General features: G+C 46.1%; 1 protein-coding gene across 1 annotated transcript; it reads left to right on the top strand.

The window, feature by feature from the left end:
• The first annotated feature begins 10116 nt into the window (after window positions 1-10116).
• On the top strand, window positions 10117-11463 carry LOC119278394 (polygalacturonase inhibitor-like). The gene has a single exon (XM_037559748.1). It carries the CDS (start codon window positions 10200-10202, stop codon window positions 11220-11222), a length of 1023 nt encoding a protein of 340 aa, XP_037415645.1. The 5' UTR covers window positions 10117-10199; the 3' UTR covers window positions 11223-11463.
• The last annotated feature ends 10316 nt before the right edge of the window (window positions 11464-21779 follow it).

Here is a 21779-nt window from a genome sequence, read left to right as displayed (position 1 = left end):
TCCTCTGCTCCCAGCATGGCGCAAGATCCACCTCGGCCATAACCACGGTAATGGCAGCTATCTCCAGTTTCTCGTATGCTACGTATTTTCTTCTTCCTGGATAGATGCCACAGTGTGCAACTGTTTTGATTCGGCGGGGCTTTGCCTATCCACTGTTCTATTTCTATACGAGGAGGTAATTTGCATGCTGTGTTTGGCAGAGGAGACTGCACAAACTACCAACTATTGGTACTGATTTTGCACAGAGCATCTACCCAACGGGTTTGTTACATAGAACATCACATATATCTGTCTAATCCGTTGCAGCTAATTCTAATTCGGTGCTGTTTTATGCAGTTTACAAATTGTAAAACATTGCAACTGTCAGCATCATAACTTAGGAATATTTCTACCTTCTCTCTGCCGGGTATTTTTTTATTGCTGCTGGACTGTGTGTTGCCTGGTGTTGCTACATAGGTATCCTATATGATAGTTCGCAGGTTGTCGACATCTGCCTTGGTTGAGTAACACATAGGTTGTTGGCATATGCTTACACACACGCATTTTAACCGGTACTGGTACATGTGTGCACACTACTGTGCGTGAAGTATAAATGTGACCCTCTTGTCTCTGTTAAGAGGGAGATAATATTTTTCTGTACAAGTTATATAATTTGGATCACTATATTTACGTTAGAAGTCAAAACATGCATGCCAGATATGTAGCTCAAGTAAGTTGTAACTATTAAACATGTGATATACCGAGCTAGTTACTATTAGTATGTCTATTGTACTAGCCAATAGATGATACGTTGGTTGTTCACATCATTAACATGCATCCAAACCAATATTATTCACCTGCTGTTTTTTTAATCTATATGCAAACTTGGACATATACAGCCGGTCTGTAGCACCTAGGATATAGTACTGTAATCATGTAAAACTGAAACTGAATCTGATGATCTTGTGTGCATGTGTATACTAACAATGTAGCCTCACACCATTAATAGTTATCTGCAGCAATTTAGAAGAATCCATCAAGTCATTGAGCTGCAGAAAAAGGGCCCCTTGTGTGTTTTAAAATGAAACTTCTTGCTGCACTTCTCTCGCTCTTGTTGAGCTCAGTGCTGCACTTGATATTAACTGAACATTTTCTCTAATTTTGTGCTGAATATGAAACTGCACTGCTGACTGTGTAGTTGATTCTGTTTTGGAGAGATAAAAGAAATTACTTCTAGTTAGCATCTCACATGAGATGTGTTTGTGTAGTTACTCATTAATTCCTGCAGAAACCTGTAGTATATGCTTGGAAGAACAAGGTTTCGGAACCAGATTCATATTTGCAGGATAATAAGGTGTTGTTGCATAAGTTGAATGGACCAACTATCAGGCGCCGTGTTTCCTGAAGTGTTGTGACCATGGAGGACTTGGTGCATGGAGCACCTTGAGTCCTTGCTGCGTGTCTGCCTGTCTTGAATGCTAGTGCACACTTCACGCCAGGGCCTTCACATTCTCCACAAACGACCAGAGTTCCCAAGTCTGAGGATGCGCGCACGACAGCAACACCTTTAGTTGCTGGTACATTCTATTTTGCATCCATTCTTCTGGGAGCATTATTCTTTTTTAGCACAAGGATGATGACCTATTTTACAGATATAAGTTGCATCATAATAATCTTCACATTTTAGTTGCATCATAATGGTCTTCTTCTTATAGTCTTCTTCTTCTAACTTAATTCTTTCCCATTTTGCAGATTTGCTTCAGATGACAGAAGCTTGGGTTGATGGAGTGCTTGTCTTTAGTTTTTATTTTGACTTTGTGAAACTTGCTACCTATGGATGAAATTGTGTAATATTGATAAAACTATGTATATGTATGGATGAAACTTGCTCTCTATTGATAACATGTGTTGGATATGTGTTCATGGATATGTGTTGGATATATATGTGTTCATGACTATTGGTAATATATGTTGGATATGCTATATTGGTAATTCTTCACCCGAGGTAATCTCACAATCATTTCATAATTAAATTACGTTTGGAATTCAAATAGTCACATTCCTATTGATTCACTACATAAAATTTGGCATAAGAAAATAAAAATATAGATCATAATACAAGAAAATATGCAGTTTATGTGTATTTTACACTATGTTTTTACGTTTGTAATTTTACATAACATAAAATATTTTTTACGATGATTATATATTTTCTTACGGTCTCTTTTACGTCAGAAATAAGACAAAACTTATGAAACGTAAAATAGAGGGGGGTGATGAATAATTATTCCTCACCCAGGGTGACGAATAGTCAATCCCTGTGTGTGTGTGTGTGTGTTTGAACTTCTATGCAAATGAATTGATATAACAAAAAACAGAAAAATCAGGGGCTATATAGCCACTTTGCCATCTGCTAGCAGATGGCAAAGAAGTTTGCCATCTGCAAGCAGACAGCAAAGATCCAGTCTTTGCCATCTGCTGGCAAATGGCAAAGATCTAGTCTTTGCCGTCCGCCAGCAGACGGCAAAGTGCCCTTTGCCGTCGCTCATTCAGCCGGACGTTTTGCCGTCTGCTGGCTGACGGCAAAGGCCTTTGCCATCCGGGATCTGTGCCTTTGCCATACGCCATGGCGGACGGCAAAGAAGCTGATTCCAGTAGTGTTAACCCCATTTAACACCCCATGTGGCCCTGGGCTATTTACACGCTAAAATGTGTCGCACCACAGCCATTCATTCGAACTACATCGCACTCCTTCCAATTCGCATGAAAAACGTCGCACAGGAGCTATTGGCCCGTTCTATGAGGGAAGCTCTATTTATGCATGATTTTGAACCTAACGAGGTCCTCTGTTTGACATTTCCCCCAACTTCTTGCATTTGGTTCTTGGGGTATACTTGTCCGGGAACAACCCATTGCCACCAAAACCATTGGGGCATATGGGATTTTTAACCTAACAAGATCCCCTGTTTATTATTATAACTGTTTCTAACCGGATGAACCAGCCAGGGTGAGATATTAGAAGAAACTGAAACCACCCAAGGTGAGTGAGATATTGCAGGAAAATAAACTTGATCATCTATATTTTCCTCGAAAAAGGCTAGTAAAACACGAGTATGACTAACATTGCAATAAAATGAAAGAAATAGTTACCAGATAAAGTTTCATCGGACTCAGATCATGATAATCAATATAAGTGGAAAATATATAGTAGAACATCTAACTACATGAGTTCAGATTGTTGTTTCCGCTACAGGTTTCAAGTTTCAAATGTCATACAACATCCACGCATTTACAATTCACACATTATAAACAACGGCAGTGCTGGTGAAACCGTTGCACTCTTCTTTTTCTGTATCAACTCAGCATACACAGAATTCTCCAAGAAATACCCAAACACTTGGGGACCAAACAAGGCTTCACAAACAATGTGGCCGCAATGACTTCAAACCAGGCTCAACGACTAATTTGCAGATAACTAGAACTCAAGGCTTCGATGAGAAGAGGTTGGGGTAGGAGAATGGATCGTCCTCCAACGATGTTGATCTCTGAGGCACATGAGATGGCGCATAACCCTCAAGGTCATTGGAAAAAGAGTCCTGATTATCCAATACCGGTTTCTGCTCGGTTTGATGATGACTTTCCTTTTGGCTACCATCACTGTGGCTCTCATAAACCCTAGTGTTCTTCTTTAGATCGGCAATGCACAGTTTGGCTTTCTCGACTGAGGTAATTGACCGGACGAGCCAGAAATACAATCACAGCAGTTCGCCCTTTCCTACCTTAGCCGAACTAGCGGAACGTAAGGTGGTAGGCACAGGAGCCGGGCAACCCAATTATAGACCAAACACATGAATTGGAGCCGATGCATATAATGCAATATCCAGGACGCCGAAGAGTTCCCTATATGTGTTCGGACTTTTAAAATGTGTCGGGCCGAAGACAGCCCCTAGCGCGAAGGTCGGACTAAAGCACATGCTTCGATCAGAAGTGAGGGAGAGAATACAAATGATAATACAATATGCCAACCAAACAAAAGGTGGTGATCATTTGCTTCCTTTATATCTATATAAATACATCGAGGCATGTTTAGACAAATAATGCCATGAATATGGAGGTCATGTTACATGCCATAAAATTTGCATAAGGGAAAGGTTTACACAGGGCCTTAACGTAAATGTTTGAAGATCCCAATGTTGCACTGCCGCACGTCTATGCCATTTCTCTTTTGTATTGAGTCCTTCGAGAGGAGATATAAGATGGTTGTCTGTAAAGGAGAAGAAGAGGGGCCGAAGAGGGAGCCCTCATGCAACCATACAACTTTTAGGTTTTCGAAAGAACCTGTAGTGAAAGGGAAAAAGAAAAAAGGTATGTGAGGTCCGAATAGGGTCAAGTCGTACTATGGACCTTTCCTGCGCCTCCGACGTTGCCCAAGGTATTTTAAGTGCGTAATTATGTACGCGCGGTACATATACCGCGGCCTTATAGGGCAGTCGGGGGAGGCAGAATTGCTATTCGAGGTCCGCGTCCGCTGAGCTATCTCCATGAGGTGCAGACTGCACTTTTTAAACAATGTCATTGGTCTTGATGGCCGATGAATTGTTCGGCTTGATAAGGCCGCCATATACCTCGGCTGCTAGGGCCGCGGTGTGCTCTTCGGTTCGGAGGGAGCGCTCCATGTTTTCATTGACTGTAATGACGCCCCGTGGACCGGGCATTTTAAGCTTCAAATAAGCATAGTGCGGGACCACATTGAAATAGGCGAAAGCGGTTCGTCCGAGCAGTGCATGATAGCCACTGCGAAACGGGACGATATCGAAGATTAGTTCTTCACTACGGAAGTTGTCCGGAGAGCCGAATACCACTTCTAGTGTTAATGAGCCCGTACAACGGGCCTCCATGCCGGGTATTACTCCTTTAAAGGTAGTGTTGCTCGGCTTAATTCTTGATGGATCAATGCCTATTTTGCCGACAGTATCTTGATAGATCAAGTTAAGACAACTGCCACCGTCCATAAGGACTCTAGTGAGATGAGATTCGTCGATGATAGGATCAAGTACCAGGGCGGCCGAACCACCGTGATGGATACTGGTTGGGTGATCCCTGTGATCAAAAGTGATCGGACAAGCGGAACATGGATTGAACTTTGGGGCGACAGGCTCTACGGCGTAGATGTCCCTTAGTGCGCGCTTGCGCTCCCTTTTGGGTATGTGAGTGACGTAGATCATGTTCATTGTTTTTACTTCGGGGGGAAACTGCTTCTGACCCCCAGTGTTCGGCTGACAGGGCTCGCCGTCGTCCTCGCTTGGAGGTCCCTTCCCCTTGTGTTCGGTATTTAACTTATCGGCCTGTTTAAAAACCCAGCAATTTTTATTGGTGTGGTTAGCAGGCTTGTCGGGGGTACCATGAATCTGACAGGGCCTCTCGAGGATTTTGTCCAAGTTGGATGGACCATCCCTGTTGCCTTTGAAAGGTTTCTTCCGCTGGCCGGATTTAGAACCACTCAATCCGGCATTGACTGTCGTGTCTTCGGTGTCGTCGTTGTTATTCCGGCGTTTGTTCTTGTTCCGGCGTGACCGACCATTGAATTCCCTGGCCTCAGAGGTGCCAGGATCGCTGGAACCTTTGCTTCTACGAGCTAGCCAACTATCATTGCCCGCGCAGAAGAGGGTCATTAGTGTTGTCAGTGCTGCCATGGTTTTCGACTTTTCCTGCCCGAGGTGTCGGGCAAGCCATTCATCACGGACATTGTGTTTGAATGCTGCTAAGGCTTCGGCGTCTGGACAGTCCATGATTTGGTTCTTGAGGAACCGACTCCAAAGTTTGCGGGCTGACTCTCCGGGTTGCTGGATTATGTGACTGAGGTCGTCGACATCCGGAGGCCGGACATAAGTGCCCTGAAAGTTGTCCAGGAAAGCATCTTCTAAATCTTCCGAGCTCCCTATGGAGCTCTCTGGGAGGTTGTTCAACCAGTGTCGTGACGGTCCCTTCAGCTTCAGGGGGAGGTATTTGATGGCATGGAGGTCATCTCCGCAAGCCATATGAATGTGGAGAAGAAAATCCTCAATCCAGACGGCAGGGTCTGTTGTTCCATCGTATTGTTCAATCTTTAGGGTTTAAACCCTTCCAAAAATTGGTGCTGCATTACTTCATCAGTAAAGCACATAGGGTGTGCGGCACCTGTATACCTGGCTACATCGCGACGTAGTTCAGATGACATCTGTGTTCGGTGCTGACCTCGAACTTGATGATGTTCATTACGCCAGGTTTGGTGGCCATCCTCTCGTGTCGGGGCACGTCCTCTGGATCCATAGATCGATTTGGTCTGACTGGCTTTATTGGCCAAGTCCTGACGTAGGTCATAAGTATAGTTTGGCGTCGCTGTCTCCCTACCTCTACGGCGGGGTGGTGTGGGCTGGTGTTTGGTGTGATGGGCCGGTTTGTCCCGTCCACGTGGTGGCCGATCTGGTTGATCAGCATAGTTGTACTTCGATGGAATTGGCTCGAGGGCTTCATCATTGAATTGTGGCAGCAGCCTGCGCTTGGGGTAACTCTTTACTGGTTGCTCAAGGTTGTATTCTTCGGCGGCTAGGACCTTAGTCCACCTATCGTTGAGTGTGCTGTTCAGCTTGAAGCTGCTGCTATTTCTTTTTCAGGCTCCGCGCAGTGGCAATGAGTTGTCGCTTGAAGTGTTCTTTTTCGAGGGGTTCCTCTGGGACGGTAAAATCTTCGTTCCCAAGGCTAACATCCTCTTCAGAGACTGGCATGTAGCTGTTGTCCTTCGAATCTTCATGATCAGCGTGTTCGGGGCTATACTGACCCACCTCTATCTCGTCCAGTTCGGACGTGGGCTCGACGGGGTGGTCTTTAGTGTTGCCCGGGGTTTCATTATCTCCGGTGTCGGTAGTGCTATCATTTGCCCAACGTGATCATGAGCGGTGCCCCTGACGCCGGCGCTTTGGTGGTTCGTCGACGGGCATGTCCCTGCCTGGATCTTGAACGCCATCGTCATCGTTTTCCTCAGGAGTGTCCACCATGTATACATCGTAGGTAGAAGTGTCCATCCAACGCCCAGTAGTGGACGGGTTTTGGCTTTGCTCAACGTCGACACCATCGTCCATACCGTCGATGTCTTCGGAAGCATAGTCTAGCATGTTGGTTAAATCCTTGACAGTAGCTACTAAGTGGGTGGTGGGTGGGTGTGAAATTCCTCGACTTCAGCCCCCAGCCTGTGCTGGGTGTAGTTCGGAGGCGAAGCTTCCGTAATGGTGAGAGATTGCATAAGCCCAGAGCTTCTTCTAAAAGCGAAAGCTGAATGGGAGTCTGCGGATCCACGGGGCCAGACACTTGATTGAGTCCGGGGGGTGCAGACCTTAGTGATTCGGACTTATCCTCCAGAGGCGAGTCCGGCTCTCCGATGACTGTGGGAGTCCCGTTTGATTCCAGAGTTACCAATGGCACGATCGCATCTGGGTCTCCCGCTGAGAGTTCCATGGTAGGAGAGAGTCCGGCGGGGTCGATCCTCCCGTCGCCGGAAAATGCAATCTGCCCTGGATCTAAGGCGGAGGCAAGTGTGAGCACTGGCCCCTGAACGGGATCAGACAGCAGACCTGAAGGGCCCTCTTTATGAGGGTGGGGAGCAGCAGTTGGGGTCGCGAATCCCTCGAAGATTAGATCCCCCCCCCCCAGATATCAGCGACATAGTTCAAGTTCCTGAACCTGGTCTGGTGACCAGGGGCGTAGCTGTCAACCTGCTCGAGGCGGCCGGCCGAGTCGGCACGTAGCATGAAGCCGCCGAACACAAAGACCTATCCGGGGAGAAAAGTCTCCCTGGACACAGTATCATTGTTGACGAAGAGGTGCGCCATCAATCCTTCTGTTGACAACACAGCGGAGCTCTCAATGAAAGCACCAATGTCGGTGTCAAAACCGGCAGATCTCAGGTAGGGGGGCCAAGCTGTATGTCTGAGGATCAATGGTAACAATGAACAAAGGGACACAATGTTTTACCCAGGTTCGGGCCCTCTTAAAGGAGGTAAAACCCTACTTCCTGCTTGATTGTATTCGATGAGTATAGGGGTTACAAGAGTTGATCTACCTCGAGATCGTAATGGCTAAACCCTAGATTGTCTAGCCTATGAATACTATGATATCGTCTTCGGTCTAAGCCCTCTGGTTTATATAGACACCGGAGGGGCTTAGGGTTGTATAGAGTCGGTTTACAAGAAAGGAAACAGTATACCCGGACACTTAATTTTGCCGTTCACGCATACGGGAGTCCTATCCGGACACGGGAGGTGACCTTCTTCCTTTATCTTGACGGCCCATCAGTCTGGCCCATATTGAATAGGCCGGACGCCCGAGGACCCTTTAGTCCAGGACTCCCTCATGGCTTGCCAGCCAAACTGGTTGAATAAACTCCGTGCTACCATTTCCTTTCGTGTCATGTGTTCACTTGATGTGTGCTTCACCCACACAATCCAACACTACAAAGATTTGGCGCCTTCTTGAGCTTTCTCTCGACTACTTGTCTATTTTCTCAACATAGAGGCCACAGTACAAAAGAAATGATGTTGAGGCCTGACATCATTCTAGGCGAAGATCAACTCCATCACAAGGTGCGCCAAAAAATGCATTGAGTTCGTTTTAGTGAGAGAATCGTATAGACGAAGCTATGTGGGATAGAACTGCGAGGATCGACGGATGGGGTGAAAACATGAAAGAGATGACTAATGGTGAAGTTACGAAAATTTGGTCTTTGAATTGTTGAGTAAGAAGTAATATTTATCGATCAACACCATGAGTCGTTTGATCTCCGTCGTGAGGTCAAAAGAAAGAAAACGAAAGGCAAAGCGACGTGTCACACAACCATACAAGGAGGATCACATATGAGATCTAGCCAAATTACCTTTATCATCCAATGAGCTAAACTATACTCGTGGGGTTCCGGAGAACGAAATGAAGTTTTAGTATGACGAAAATGATGGCACGAAGAGAAAAATGTATGACGTTAAATGTCTAATTAGCAAGATGACAACTACAATCAGCATATGCAGACATTTTTAAACCAAAGTATGTTACAAAAAAAAGTTGGCCATCAATTAATCAAAAGTATAAAGCAGCGAATGCAAGAGCTGGTTTGTTATCTTTGTGGTGCCCGCTTGAACGCTGTGATCACGTCGACAAAATTTTTGCCCCTCCAAAACCGCTACTGGTTTTTGATGTTCCACCAGCCGATGACGTGGGCGCGCAGCTCCTCTTCTTTCCCCTCCGGACCTTGCATGGCCAAGCCGTCGGCGGAGATCCACCACGGCCGCTGCACCTTCGCCGACGGCGAGACGTAGAGGCCGAACCGGGCCAAATCATCCGTCTGGCCTAGCGTCACGCTCGACAGCCAGGACCTCAGTGTCGTGCCGTCGTCGGAGTCGCTGCTCAACATGGCTACTGTGACACGGTCGACGGGGAGAGTAGGGCGGCGGGAGCAGTGGAGAGGGTGTTGGTGGTGTGTGCGGCAGGAGACAGTCGGGCACCCAATTTATAGGGAAGCAGTGCGTGGCAGTCAAGGGGAAGCGGCACGCGTGCCCCGTACGAAAACCGCCACGTGATTGGCTCTTTGACCCCGTACCGCGGCGCGAGTCACACCACGGCGTCCAAGAAAACACCGCCGTATACATGTACATACAGCGCATTCCGGCGTCGGCGGGCGAGCGGCGATTTTTAAAAATAAGACCATCATAGCCCCTACTATGAAGTGGTATCAGGCAATTTCAGCCCTTCTTGTGTTTAAGGGGTGTACCGAAGCAAGTGTGGCAAGATTTCATTAAAAATTGAATCAAAGAGTTGTGGACCATGTGGATAAAAAAGTATGGCTAAGTCACGAGTATGGCATTTGAACTAAACACATGCAATTCTACTGTTGAGAGAGGTGCGTGTTGGACCAGTCGTCCAGTGGGTGCCGATTCGCCAAACACATCCCATGTGAGGGGTAAGCTAGCTGTATTATATGCATCTTATCCTCAGCTCTTCTTGATGGATCCATGTTTGGCTTCTTCTCTGACTGGTAAGATGCCACTCTTCAATGCTCATTGGGTAGGTCCGAGTGCATCGACGAGTCTGTACATATATGCAGCATGGGAGTGGGACACACGAAGACGAAGACGGAGGGCGCAGCACACCCAAGTGGACTCCCATCACATCAAAGCCACACACACACAGCCGACAGGATGAGGATGCGCTCACGCGCTCTGCTCGTCCTCCTCCTCTGCTCTCTCCTCGCCGGCGCGGCCAACGCCGAGCCCTCCCCGGACCCGACGTACAAGGACTGCCACCCAGGCGACAAGGCGGCGCTGCTCGCCGTCAAGGCCGCCCTCGGGGAGGCCTACCACTTCGCGTCCTGGACGCCCGACAGCCCCTGCTGCGACTGGTACGACGTCACCTGCGACCACTTCACCGGCCGCGTCGTCGGCCTGGCCGTCTTCCAGGACGCCAACCTCACGGGCACCATCCCCAGCGCCCTCGCCGGCCTCCCCCACCTGCAGGACCTCACCCTGCGCCACCTCCCGGCGCTCTCGGGCCCCATACCGCCGGCCATCGGCAAGCTCTCCAACCTCTCCAGCCTCCGCATTTCCTGGACGGCCGTGTCGGGCCCCGTGCCGTCCTTCCTGGGCGCGCTCAGGAAGCTCACCTTCCTCGAGCTCTCCTTCAACTCGCTCAGCGGCGCCATTCCGGCGTCGCTGGGGACCATCCCCAACCTGTCCGGCATCAACCTCAGCCGCAACCGCCTCACCGGCGCCATCCCCCCGATGTTCCTCAGCAAGTTTGCGGACCAGGTCTACCTCTGGCTGTCGCACAACAACCTCACGGGACCAGTCCCGGCCGGGTTCGCCTCCATGAACTTTGCGCACCTCGACCTGTCGCGGAACGACCTGACCGGCGACGCGTCGGGCCTCTTCGGCCGCGGGAAGGAGTTGCAGTACATCGACCTGTCCCGCAACGCCTTCGATTTCGATCTCTCAGGCGTGGTGTTCCCGGAGCAGCTCTACTTCGTCGACGTGAGCCACAATGCCATCCATGGTAGCATCCCGGCGCAGGTCGCCAACTTGTCCAATCTGCAGTTCTTCAACGTCAGCTACAACAAGCTCTGCGGCCCTGTGCCGACCGGCGGGAACATGGCGAGGTTCGATCTCTACAACTTTCAGCACAACAAGTGCCTCTGTGGTGCTCCCCTCCCTGCATGCAAGAAATAGATGAAACATTATCCGGTGGGTTTTGTGTCGATCAATTCGACTAATGTCTCTCTGGATTGAGAGTTGTGCTGAAATAAAGTCAAGATGGTTATGTATGGCGGTGAAGTCGTCAGCAAGATTTAGCACTTCCCCTGTTTTAACTGTCCCACATCATATTCATCTCGTGTAGTGCAAAGATCCTTGATGGTTTGACCAAGATCTTTTTAAAAGATCGGCCGAGCGTGAGCTGTCTGATTTGACGCATCGAGCGGCCAAGCATTACCATTGACCAGTGCAATACATGCCTTGCTTGTTGCAAGAATTTTTGCAACAGACGTCTTGCTGCAGTTTTTTTCAACAAACATTTTGCTGCAGATTCTTTTTAGAATTTTTCTGCAACAACCGTCTTGTTGCGGGGTTTTTTTTTTTGCAATAGAGGATTTGCTGCAGGATTATATTTCTGCAAATCTAACCCGAATCGCATCACAATAGTCGTTCGCCGCCAAAATTTACAACAACACTGTTGTTGTAGAAATAAGTGCTTGCACTTGCCTTTATGCTGCGGACGTGTGGCACGCAACGGAGGCGGTGGACGCACTGTGATTATCAGTCGGCTGGGAGCAATCGTTTCCCTTTGACCAATGTCAAATTAATTTCCTTTTTACCATGGATATGCAAGTTGATTGGCAATTCCGTTAAGTAAATTTTGCGTGAGAAGTGAGGTTGAAGAAGAAGAAAGACGGAGGAAAAAGAAAAAAAAAGACTATCATTGGATCTTAATCTAATGACTTCGAAAACCGACTTTGCCCAAATTATTTTTTAGACGATGTATAGCATGTCCTTTTTGGGTACGAAATAGTGTAGATTTCATTACTCGATTTTTAATAAATTATTAGAGCATCTCTAGCCGGTCCCTACAAGGCTATAGCGGAGTAAAAATTTCTGTGTTACTCCTCTAACCGAGACCTAGCCGAACTCTTAAATCGTTTAGGGGAGTAAAAAATTTACTCCTCGCCCCGCGTGCGTCTATTTTTACTCGGTTGCCCACAACTCAGTAAAAAAATCTTCTCCCTTTCAATCGCAACCCCACCCCTACGTCGCATCTACTCCGGCACCTCCCTTCCCGCCTCTGCCGGCCATGCTAACGCTTTGTAGGACCCGCCGCGTTCCTCACCCACTCGGATTTAGGCCTCTCTCACCGTCGTCGACGCATAAATCGACAGATATACAACCCTTACCGTTGGCACCGGATTCGACGCATCCAGCCGTTGGCGCCATCCACTAGTGATAAAACGGCTAGCCAAAACTTTAGTTGGTGACGTGTTACTTTTAAACAACGCCAACACTAGTTTTCCAAATAGTGCTAACGTCGGCATATTTGGTACGGAAACTAGTACTAGCATTACTAGTTTTTAACACGTCAAAAATCTGTTGGTCCATCTGTACTTACCGTTTGGAAGATAGTGGTGGTGTCGGATTGCCGTGCACATAGTTAATTACTGGCGTGCTAACTTATGTTACGCCAGAAACAATTTTAATGATTATACTAGTCAAAAAATAATGAATATTTTATATTATATGTTTATCTTTATTATTATTAGTATTTTTTATTATTTTGGGCATTTTATTTCTTTAATACCAGTTATCACTTTAGTTGGTGGCGAGGCGTATGATGCCACATCACCAGTATATTATTTTGTAAATTATGAAGATTTTATTATATTTTTCCTTTTTAGTTTTTGTAAATGGTGAACATTTTTATATTTTATCAAATAAAAAATATTGTAGTTACTTTTATTAAAGTAAGAAAATAATAATTGGAAAGGGTGACATTTTATAATATATTTTTAGTTATTTATATTATTATATTTTGTGATATTTTTATGAAGTAAAACGGAGGGGCAACGACCCACATGCCTATTAGAGCAACTCTAGCAGACCCCGCATCCAGCCCCGACACGGAAAATAACCGTCAAAATGCGGGTCCGCGCCGAAAAACCTGCCCGATCGAACCCCGCATGCCGCCCTGGCCCGCAAAAAAATTTAGGGGGCGCGGCAAAATCTTGGCCCCAACCCGCGAATACGCGGGTTTCCCCGTCGCGGCTGCAGTGCCCTGCATCACTGAGAAGTAGTTGGCGGGAGGGACATTTTAGCCCGCGCGCATTTTACCCATCCCCTTCCGCCGCCGCCCGCCTTTGCTTCCGCCACTCCACCGCTGGCGATTCCGCCAAATCTGCAGGTAGAAACGCGCCGCGGGGTCGCCCACCATCCTCCCGCACCGTCACGCTGCACCCCCCCCTCCCCTGGATCCTGCGAGAAGAGCGCCCTCGTCGCTGCCGCCGTCGGGGATCGACCACCGCCGAGCCCGCCCCTTGTCGCCACCCGGGATCACCCGCCGCATCCTCCACCGGTTAGTGTGTATTTTGTGATCTTTGCGAGCGAGTGCTATAGTTCATTAACGCGCTGGTGTGCATGTAGATGGATTTGAGCTCGTGCGAGAAGTTCTTGCTCACCGATTCGTCTGATTCTGACGACTCAGATGTTGAGACCATGCTTGCCAACTTCGGTAGCAGACATTAGTCATGGCACTTGCTGTGAAGGAGCACGAAGACGAGAACCAGAAGAGAAGGCGAGGATCGACCGTCGGGTGTCTTTGCATTCCTTGGAATCGTCATCTTGGGAACGAGATGTTGATGCAAGACTACTTCGCGGAGAATCCTACATACCCACCACACCTCTTCCGGAAAAGGTACCGAATGCGCCGATCTCTTTTTGTGAAACTTGTTCAAGCTTGCGAGGCAAATTGCCGGTATTTTACTCAAAGAAGAAATGTTGCGGGCTTAAAGGGATTTAGTGCATATCAAAAAATCTCCGCAGCTATGCGGGTGATTGCATATGGCGTTCCGGCTGACTATGCTGCTGAGTACCTTCGCATTGGCGAAGATACTACAATTGAGTCCGTGCGTAGATTTGCAAAAGTGATCATGTGTGTCTTTGGTCCTGAGTATCTTCGGCACCCAACGAGGATGACACAAAGAAGTTGATGGCATCTAATGAGAGGAGAGGTTAGCCTGGCATGCTAGGTAGCATTGATTGTATGCATTGGATGTGGAAAAATTGCCCGAAGGCATGGCAAGGAATGTATTGTGGCAAGTCTCGTGATGCGACAATTGTGCTAGAGGCTATAGCATCCGAGGATTTATGGATTTGGCATTGCTTCTTTGGTATGTGGGGCACTCTCAATGATATCAATGTGTTGCAACGGTCTCATTTGTTTGCTAGGCTTGCTAGTGGTGATGCTCCTGCTTGCAACTACACTATCAATGGGCATGATACACAAAAGGGTACTATCTTGCAGATGGTATATACCCTCCTTGGTGCATATTTGTCAAGAGCATCAAAGAACCCAAAACTAAAAAATAGTGTGAATTTGCAAGGGTGCAAGAGGCAGCCCGAAAAGACATTGAAAGAGCATTCGGTGTTTTGCAATGTAGATTTGCCATTGTCCGTGGTCCTGCTCATTTTTGGGATAAGAAAACGTTGAAAAATATCATGACATGTTGTGTTATCCTTCACAATATGATCCTTGAAGATGAGAGGGGAATGAACTTGAAATTCTTCTATGACAATGTGGGTATCCGTGTCAAACCAGCTAGAGACCCTAACCGCATTAGAGATTTTCTTCAGACATACAAGAATATAAAAAATGCAGACACACATTTTCAACTTCAGGAGGATCTCATTGAGCACAATTGGCAAAGGGCTGGACAGTGACTCCTTTTTGTATTCATTTGTATTTGTACTCATCACAAGTTTTATATTGCATTGTTTAAGATTTGAATAATTATTTATAATGTGGATGATTGTTGTATTGTGTTGAATTGAATAATTATTTAGTTTGCTTCCGTTTGTTGTATTATGCTGGATTTGATATATTTTGCAGGCTGATGAGATGCGAAGGGCAGCGGTGGAAGAGCAGACACCGCAAGCCGACCCGTATAAAAGCATATTCAGCGAATATACTTTTATACGTGTCCGTTTGGGGGTCTACATCTGCGATCGTCCTTGCCGGCCCGCAAAAGCCATTTTCCGCGAACTGCAAATGCGTTTTGCGGGACGGCGGGATGCGCGGTCTGCTAGAGTTGCTCTTAGGCCTAGCTCATGAGCGCGTCGATAGCACTGTCACTAGTAGAAAAAGAGTCTAATGTGCAGCTCATTAGTCCCGGTTTGAAATTGAGCCGGCACTAATGTGACCATTAGTATCGGTTCCAACGGCTAGACGGACCGCTCTCTTTCGTACCGGTTTGTGCAGAACCTTTAGCACCGGTTCGTGCCACGGACCGGTACTAAAGGGTTTGCTGGCAGGATGTTGTCAGACTGGGGCCCGTCCAACACCTTTAGTACCGGTTCTTTCCACGAACCGGTACTATAGGTCATCCTGCATATAAACCCTTCGTCCAGCTCGCTCTGTTCTTCCCCCTTTCCCCTCTCCTCCTCTCTGTTCTTCCTCTTCTCCCCTCGATCTCATCACACATTTTGCTCAAATTTTCTCAAGATTTGAAGCCCCCCATCCATTCAAGTGATCACAAAGGTTAGCAACTTTGTCCCTTCATCTCTCATTGCTAGATTAGCTCTTGCAATGCTTTAAATAGTGATTAATTTGTGGGTTTTAGTAATTTGGGAGGAATTATATGTGGTAGTATATTTGATTTATATGCAATTTGAGCTTAAAATAACTCTTAGTTTGCATATGTAGGTGTGGTTTACTTAGTGCCTTCCCGTCTCCGTCGTAACCACCGTCGATCGTCCGCACCGACCCGTCGCCGGCACCACCTTGTGGTGAGCCTCTTGTTCTTATCTTTTTTATATAAAAAAATCATGTTTGTGTGATTTAGATATATAGTTACTTGTATAATTATCTTACACGTACGTTGTTTGTTATACATAGTGCCATGGTTTTGATATCCGTCCCCGTCGGCCCTCGTCCGTGTTATGATTCGGATGTGGTATATTCTCTTTTAAAACTATTTGTTGCATTTCGTGTTTATGAAAAATTGTGCCCATCAAGTTGACATAGATATTTTTATCTAGGAGGTATGTGAACCGGAAATTCCAACCGACGCTATTGTCGAGAGGTTAAATTTAGTTGAAAGAGAAAACGAGTATTTGAAAGAAAAATTGAAAAGAATTGAGGGGGAGAAGATGGAATTGGAGTTGCATGTTGCCGATGTCGTGGATGATCACAAGATCAAGATGGAGAAAATGTGGTTGAAGATTAGAAAGATTAGAAAATATGCCATTGATAGTGTGGCTTGGTATCATTATACTGTTAGATCAATTGTTACCTTAGTTGTGATCTTGATCGCATTTGTTGTTGCATTTAAATTCTTTAGCTAGAGAGTTATTTGTATGTTGCATTTAAGTGTTGTATGAACTTTATGTATGAACTTGTATTAATTTGGTCTATTCGGTGGTGTGTAATGAAGATGCGACGGCAATGGATGTACGATGACCGATGCTCTCCCCAGTTCATTGATGGCGTGCATGAAGGAAATATGCCCTAGAGGCAATAATAAAGTTATTATTTATTTCCTTATAATCATGATAAATGTTTATTATTCATGCTAGAATTGTATTTTCCGGAAACATAATACATGTGTGAATACATAGACAAACAGAGTGTCACTAGTATGCCTCTACTTGACTAGCTCGTTAATCAAAGATGGTTATGTTTCCTAACCATGAACAATGAGTTGTTATTTGATTAACGAGGTCACATCATTAGTAGAATGATCTGATTGACATGACCCATTCCATTAGCTTAGCACCTGATCGTTTAGTATGTTGCTATTGCTTTCTTCATGACTTATACATGTTCCTACGACTATGAGATTATGCAACTCCCGTTTACCGGAGGAACACTTTGGGTACTACCAAACGTCACAACGTAAATGGGTGATTATAAAGGAGTACGACAGGTGTCTCCAATGGTCGATGTTGGGTTGGCGTATTTCGAGATTAGGATTTGTCACTCCGATTGTCGGAGAGGTATCTCTGGGCCCTCTCGGTAATACACATCACATAAGCCTTGCAAGCATTACAACTAATATGTTAGTTGTGAGATGATGTATTACGGAACGAGTAAAGAGACTTGCCGTTAACGAGATTGAACTAGGTATTGGATACCGACGATCGAATCTCGGGCAAGTAACATACTGATGACAAAGGGAACAACGTATGTTGTTATGCGGTCTGACCGATAAAGATCTTCGTAGAATATGTAGGAGCCAATATGGGCATCCAGGTCCCGCTATTGGTTATTGACCAGAGACATGTCTCGGTCATGTCTACATTGTTCTCGAACCCGTAGGGTCCGCACGCTTAAGGTTACGATGACAGTTATATTATGAGTTTATGCATTTTGATGTACCGAAGGTTGTTCGGAGTCCCGGATGTGATCACGGACATGACGAGGAGTCTCGAAATGGTCGAGACGTAAAGATTGATATATTGGAAGCCTATGTTTGGACATCGGAAGTGTTCCGGGTGAAATCGGGATTTTACCGGGTTACCGGGAGGTTACCGGAACCCCCCGGGAGCTATATGGGCCATCATGGGCCTTAGTGGAAAGGAGAAAGGGGCAGCCCAAGGTGGCTGCGCCTCTTTCCCCTCCCCTAGTCCTATTAGGACTAGGAGAAGGTGGCCGGCCCCCCTCTCTCCCTTCCCCTCCGAGGAATCCTAGTTGGACTAGGATTGGAGGGGGAATCCTACTCCCAGTGGGAGTAGGACTCTCCTGCGCCTCCCCCCCTTTGGCCGGCCAGCCTCCCTCCTCTACTCCTTTATATACGGAGGCAGGGGCACCTCTAAACACACAAGTTGACACAAGTTGATCCACGTGATCGATTCCTTAGCCGTGTGCGGTGCCCCCTGCCACCATATTCCTCGATAATACTGTAGCGGAGTTTAGGCGAAGCCCTGCTGCTGTAGTTCATCAAGATCGTCACCACGCCGTCGTGCTGACGAAACTCTTCCCCGACACTTTGCTGGATCGGAGTCCGGGGATCGTCATCGAGCTGAACGTGTGCTCGAACTCGGAGGTGTCGTAGTTTCGGTGCTTGATCGGTTGGATCGTGAAGACGTACGACTACTTCCTCTACGTCGTGTCATCGCTTCCGCAGTCGGTCTGCGTTGGGTACGTAGACAACACTCTCCTCTCGTTGCTATGCATCACATGATCCTGTGTGCGCGTAGGAAAATTTTGAAATTACTACGAAACCGAACAGTGGCATCCGAGCCTAGGTTACTTATGTTGATGTTATATGCACGAGTAGAACACAAGTGAGTTGTGGACGATACAAGTCATACTGCCTACCAGCATGTCATATTTTGGTTCGGCGGTATTGTTGGACGAGACGACCCGGACCAACCTTACGCGTACGCTTACGCGAGACCGGTTCCCTCGACGTGCTTTGCACAGAGATGGCTTGCGGGCGACTGTCTCTCCAACTTTAGTTGAACCAAGTATGGCTACGCCCGGTCCTTGCGAAGGTTAAAACAGAGTCTATTTGACAAACTATCGTTGTGGTTTTGATGCGTAGGTGAGATTGGTTCTTACTTAAGCCCGTAGCAGCCACGTAAAACATGCAACAACAAAGTAGAGGACGTCTAACTTGTTTTTGCAGGGCATGTTGTGATGTGATATGGTCAAGGCATGATGCTGAATTTTATTGTATGAGATGATCATGTTTTGTAACCAAGTTATCGGCAACTGGCAGGAGCCATATGGTTGTCGCTTTATTGTATGCAATGCAATCGCGATGTAATGCTTTACTTTATTACTAAACGGTAGTGATAGTCGTGGAAGCATAAGATTGGCGAGACGACAACGATGCTACGATGGAGATCAAGGTGTCGCGCCGGTGACGATGGTGATCATGACGGTGCTTCGGAGATGGAGATCACAAGCACAAGATATTGATGGCCATATCATATCACTTATATTGATTGCATGTGATGTTTATCTTTTTATGCATCTTATCTTGCTTTGATTGACGGTAGCATTATAAGATGATCTCTCACTAAATTATCAAGAAGTGTTCTCCCTGAGTATGCACCGTTGCAAAAGTTCTTCGTGCTGAGACACCACGTGATGATCGGGTGTGATAGGCTCTACGTTCAAATACAACGGGTGCAAAACAGTTGCGCACGCAGAATACTCAGGTTAAACTTGACGAGCCTAGCATATGCAGATATGGCCTCGGAACACGGAGACCGAAAGGTCGAGCGTGAATCATATAGTAGATATGATCAACATAATGATGTTCACCGATGAAACTACTCCATCTCACGTGATGATCGGATATGGTTTAGTTGATTTGGATCACGTGATCACTTAGAGGATTAGAGGGATGTTTATCTAAGTGGGAGTTCTTTAATAATATGATTAATTGAACTTAAAATTTATCATGAACTTAGTCCCTGATAGTATCTTGCTTGTTTATGTTGATTGTAGATAGATGGCTCGTGCTGTTGTTCCGTTAAATTTTAATGCGTTCCTTGAGAAAGCAAAGTTGAAAGATGATGGTAGCAATTACACGGACTGGGTCCGTAACTTGAGGATTATCCTCATTGCTGCACAGAAGAATTACGTCCTGGAAGCACCGCTGGGTGCCAGGCCTGCTGCTGGAGCAACGCCAGATGTTATGAACGTCTGGCAGAGCAAAGCTGATGACTACTCGATAGTTCAGTGTGCCATGCTTTACGGCTTAGAATCGGGACTTCAACGACGTTTTGAACGTCATGGAGCATATGAGATGTTCCAGGAGTTGAAGTTAATATTTCAAGCAAATGCCCGGATTGAGAGATATGAAGTCTCCAATAAGTTCTATAGCTGCAAGATGGAAGAGAACAGTTCTGTCAGTGAGCATATACTCAAAATGTCTGGGTATACTAATCACTTGATTCAATTGGGAGTTAATCTTCCAGATGATTGCGTCATTGACAGAATTCTCCAATCACTGCCACCAAGCTACAAGAGCTTCGTGATGAACTATAATATGCAAGGGATGAACAAGACTATTCCCGAGCTCTTCGCAATGCTAAAAGCTGCGGAGGTAGAAATCAAGAAGGAGCATCAAGTGTTGATGGTTATCAAGACCACTAGTTTCAAGAAAAAGGGCAAAGGGAAGAAAAAGGGGAACTTCAAAAAGAACGGCAAGCAAGTTGCTGCTCAAGAGAAGAAACCCAAGTCTAGACCTAAGCCTGAAACTGAGTGCTTCTACTGCAAGCAGACTGGTCACTGGAAGCAGAACTGCCCCAAGTATTTGGCGGATAAGAAGGATGGCAAGGTGAACAAAGGTATATGTGATATACATGTTATTGATGTGTACCTTACCAATGCTCGCAGTAGCACCTGGGTATTTGATACTGGTTCTGTTGCTAATATTTGCAACTCGAAACAGGGACTACAGAATAAGCGGGCACTGGCAAAGGACGAGGTGACGATGCGCGTGGGAAACGGTTCCAAAGTCGATGTGATCGCGGTCGGCACGCTACCTCTACATCTACCTTCGGGATTAATATTAGACCTAAATAATTGTTATTTGGTGCCAGCGTTGAGCATGAACATTATATCTGGATCTTGTTTAATGCGAGATGGTTATTCATTTAAATCAGAGAATAATGGTTGTTCTATTTATATGAGTAATATCTTTTATGGTCATGCACCCTTGAAGAGTGGTCTATTCTTACTAAATCTCGATAGTAGTAATACACATATTCATAATGTTGAAACCAAAAGATACAGAGTTGATAATGAAAGTGCAACTTATTTGTGGCACTGTCGTTTAGGTCATATCGGTGTAAAACGCATGAAGAAACTCCATACTAATGGACTTTTGGAACCACTTGATTATGAATCACTTGGTACTTGCGAACCGTGCCTCATGGGCAAGATGACTAAAACACCGTTCTCCGGTACTATGGAGAGAGCAACAGATTTGTTGGAAATCATACATACCGATGTATGTGGTCCGATGAATATTGAAGCTCGTGGCGGATATCGTTTTTTTTCTCACCTTCACAGATGATTTGAGCAGATATGGATATATCTACTTAATGAAGCATAAGTCTGAAACATTTGAAAAGTTCAAAGAATTTCAGAGTGAAGTTGAAAATCATCGTAACAAGAAAATAAAGTTTCTACGATCTGATCGTGGAGGAGAATATTTGAGTTACGAGTTTGGTGTACATTTGAAAAACTGTGGAATAGTTTCGCAACTCACGCCCCCCGGAACACCACAGCGTAATGGTGTGTCCGAACGTCGTAATCGTACTTTACTAGATATGGTGCGATCTATGATGTCTCTTACAGATTTACCGCTATCATTTTGGGGATATGCTTTAGAGACGGCCGCATTCACGTTAAATAGGGCACCATCAAAATCCGTTGAGACGACGCCTTATGAACTATGGTTTGGCAAGAAACCAAAGTTGTCGTTTCTTAAAGTTTGGGGCTGCGATGCTTATGTGAAAAAACTTCAACCTGATAAGCTCGAACCCAAATCGGAGAAATGTGTA

Source organism: Triticum dicoccoides, chromosome 3B, assembly GCF_002162155.2.
Source record: "Triticum dicoccoides isolate Atlit2015 ecotype Zavitan chromosome 3B, WEW_v2.0, whole genome shotgun sequence".
Taxonomy (NCBI): domain Eukaryota; kingdom Viridiplantae; phylum Streptophyta; class Magnoliopsida; order Poales; family Poaceae; genus Triticum; species Triticum dicoccoides.
The sequence above is the reverse complement of the archived record's forward strand: the minus strand, read 5'-3'. Positions and strand labels throughout refer to the sequence as shown.

Coding starts and splice junctions, on each gene's coding strand:
- LOC119278394 (XM_037559748.1), top strand. CDS start 10,200: ATGAGGATGCGCTCACGCGCTCTGCTCGTCCTCCTCCTCTGCTCTCTC.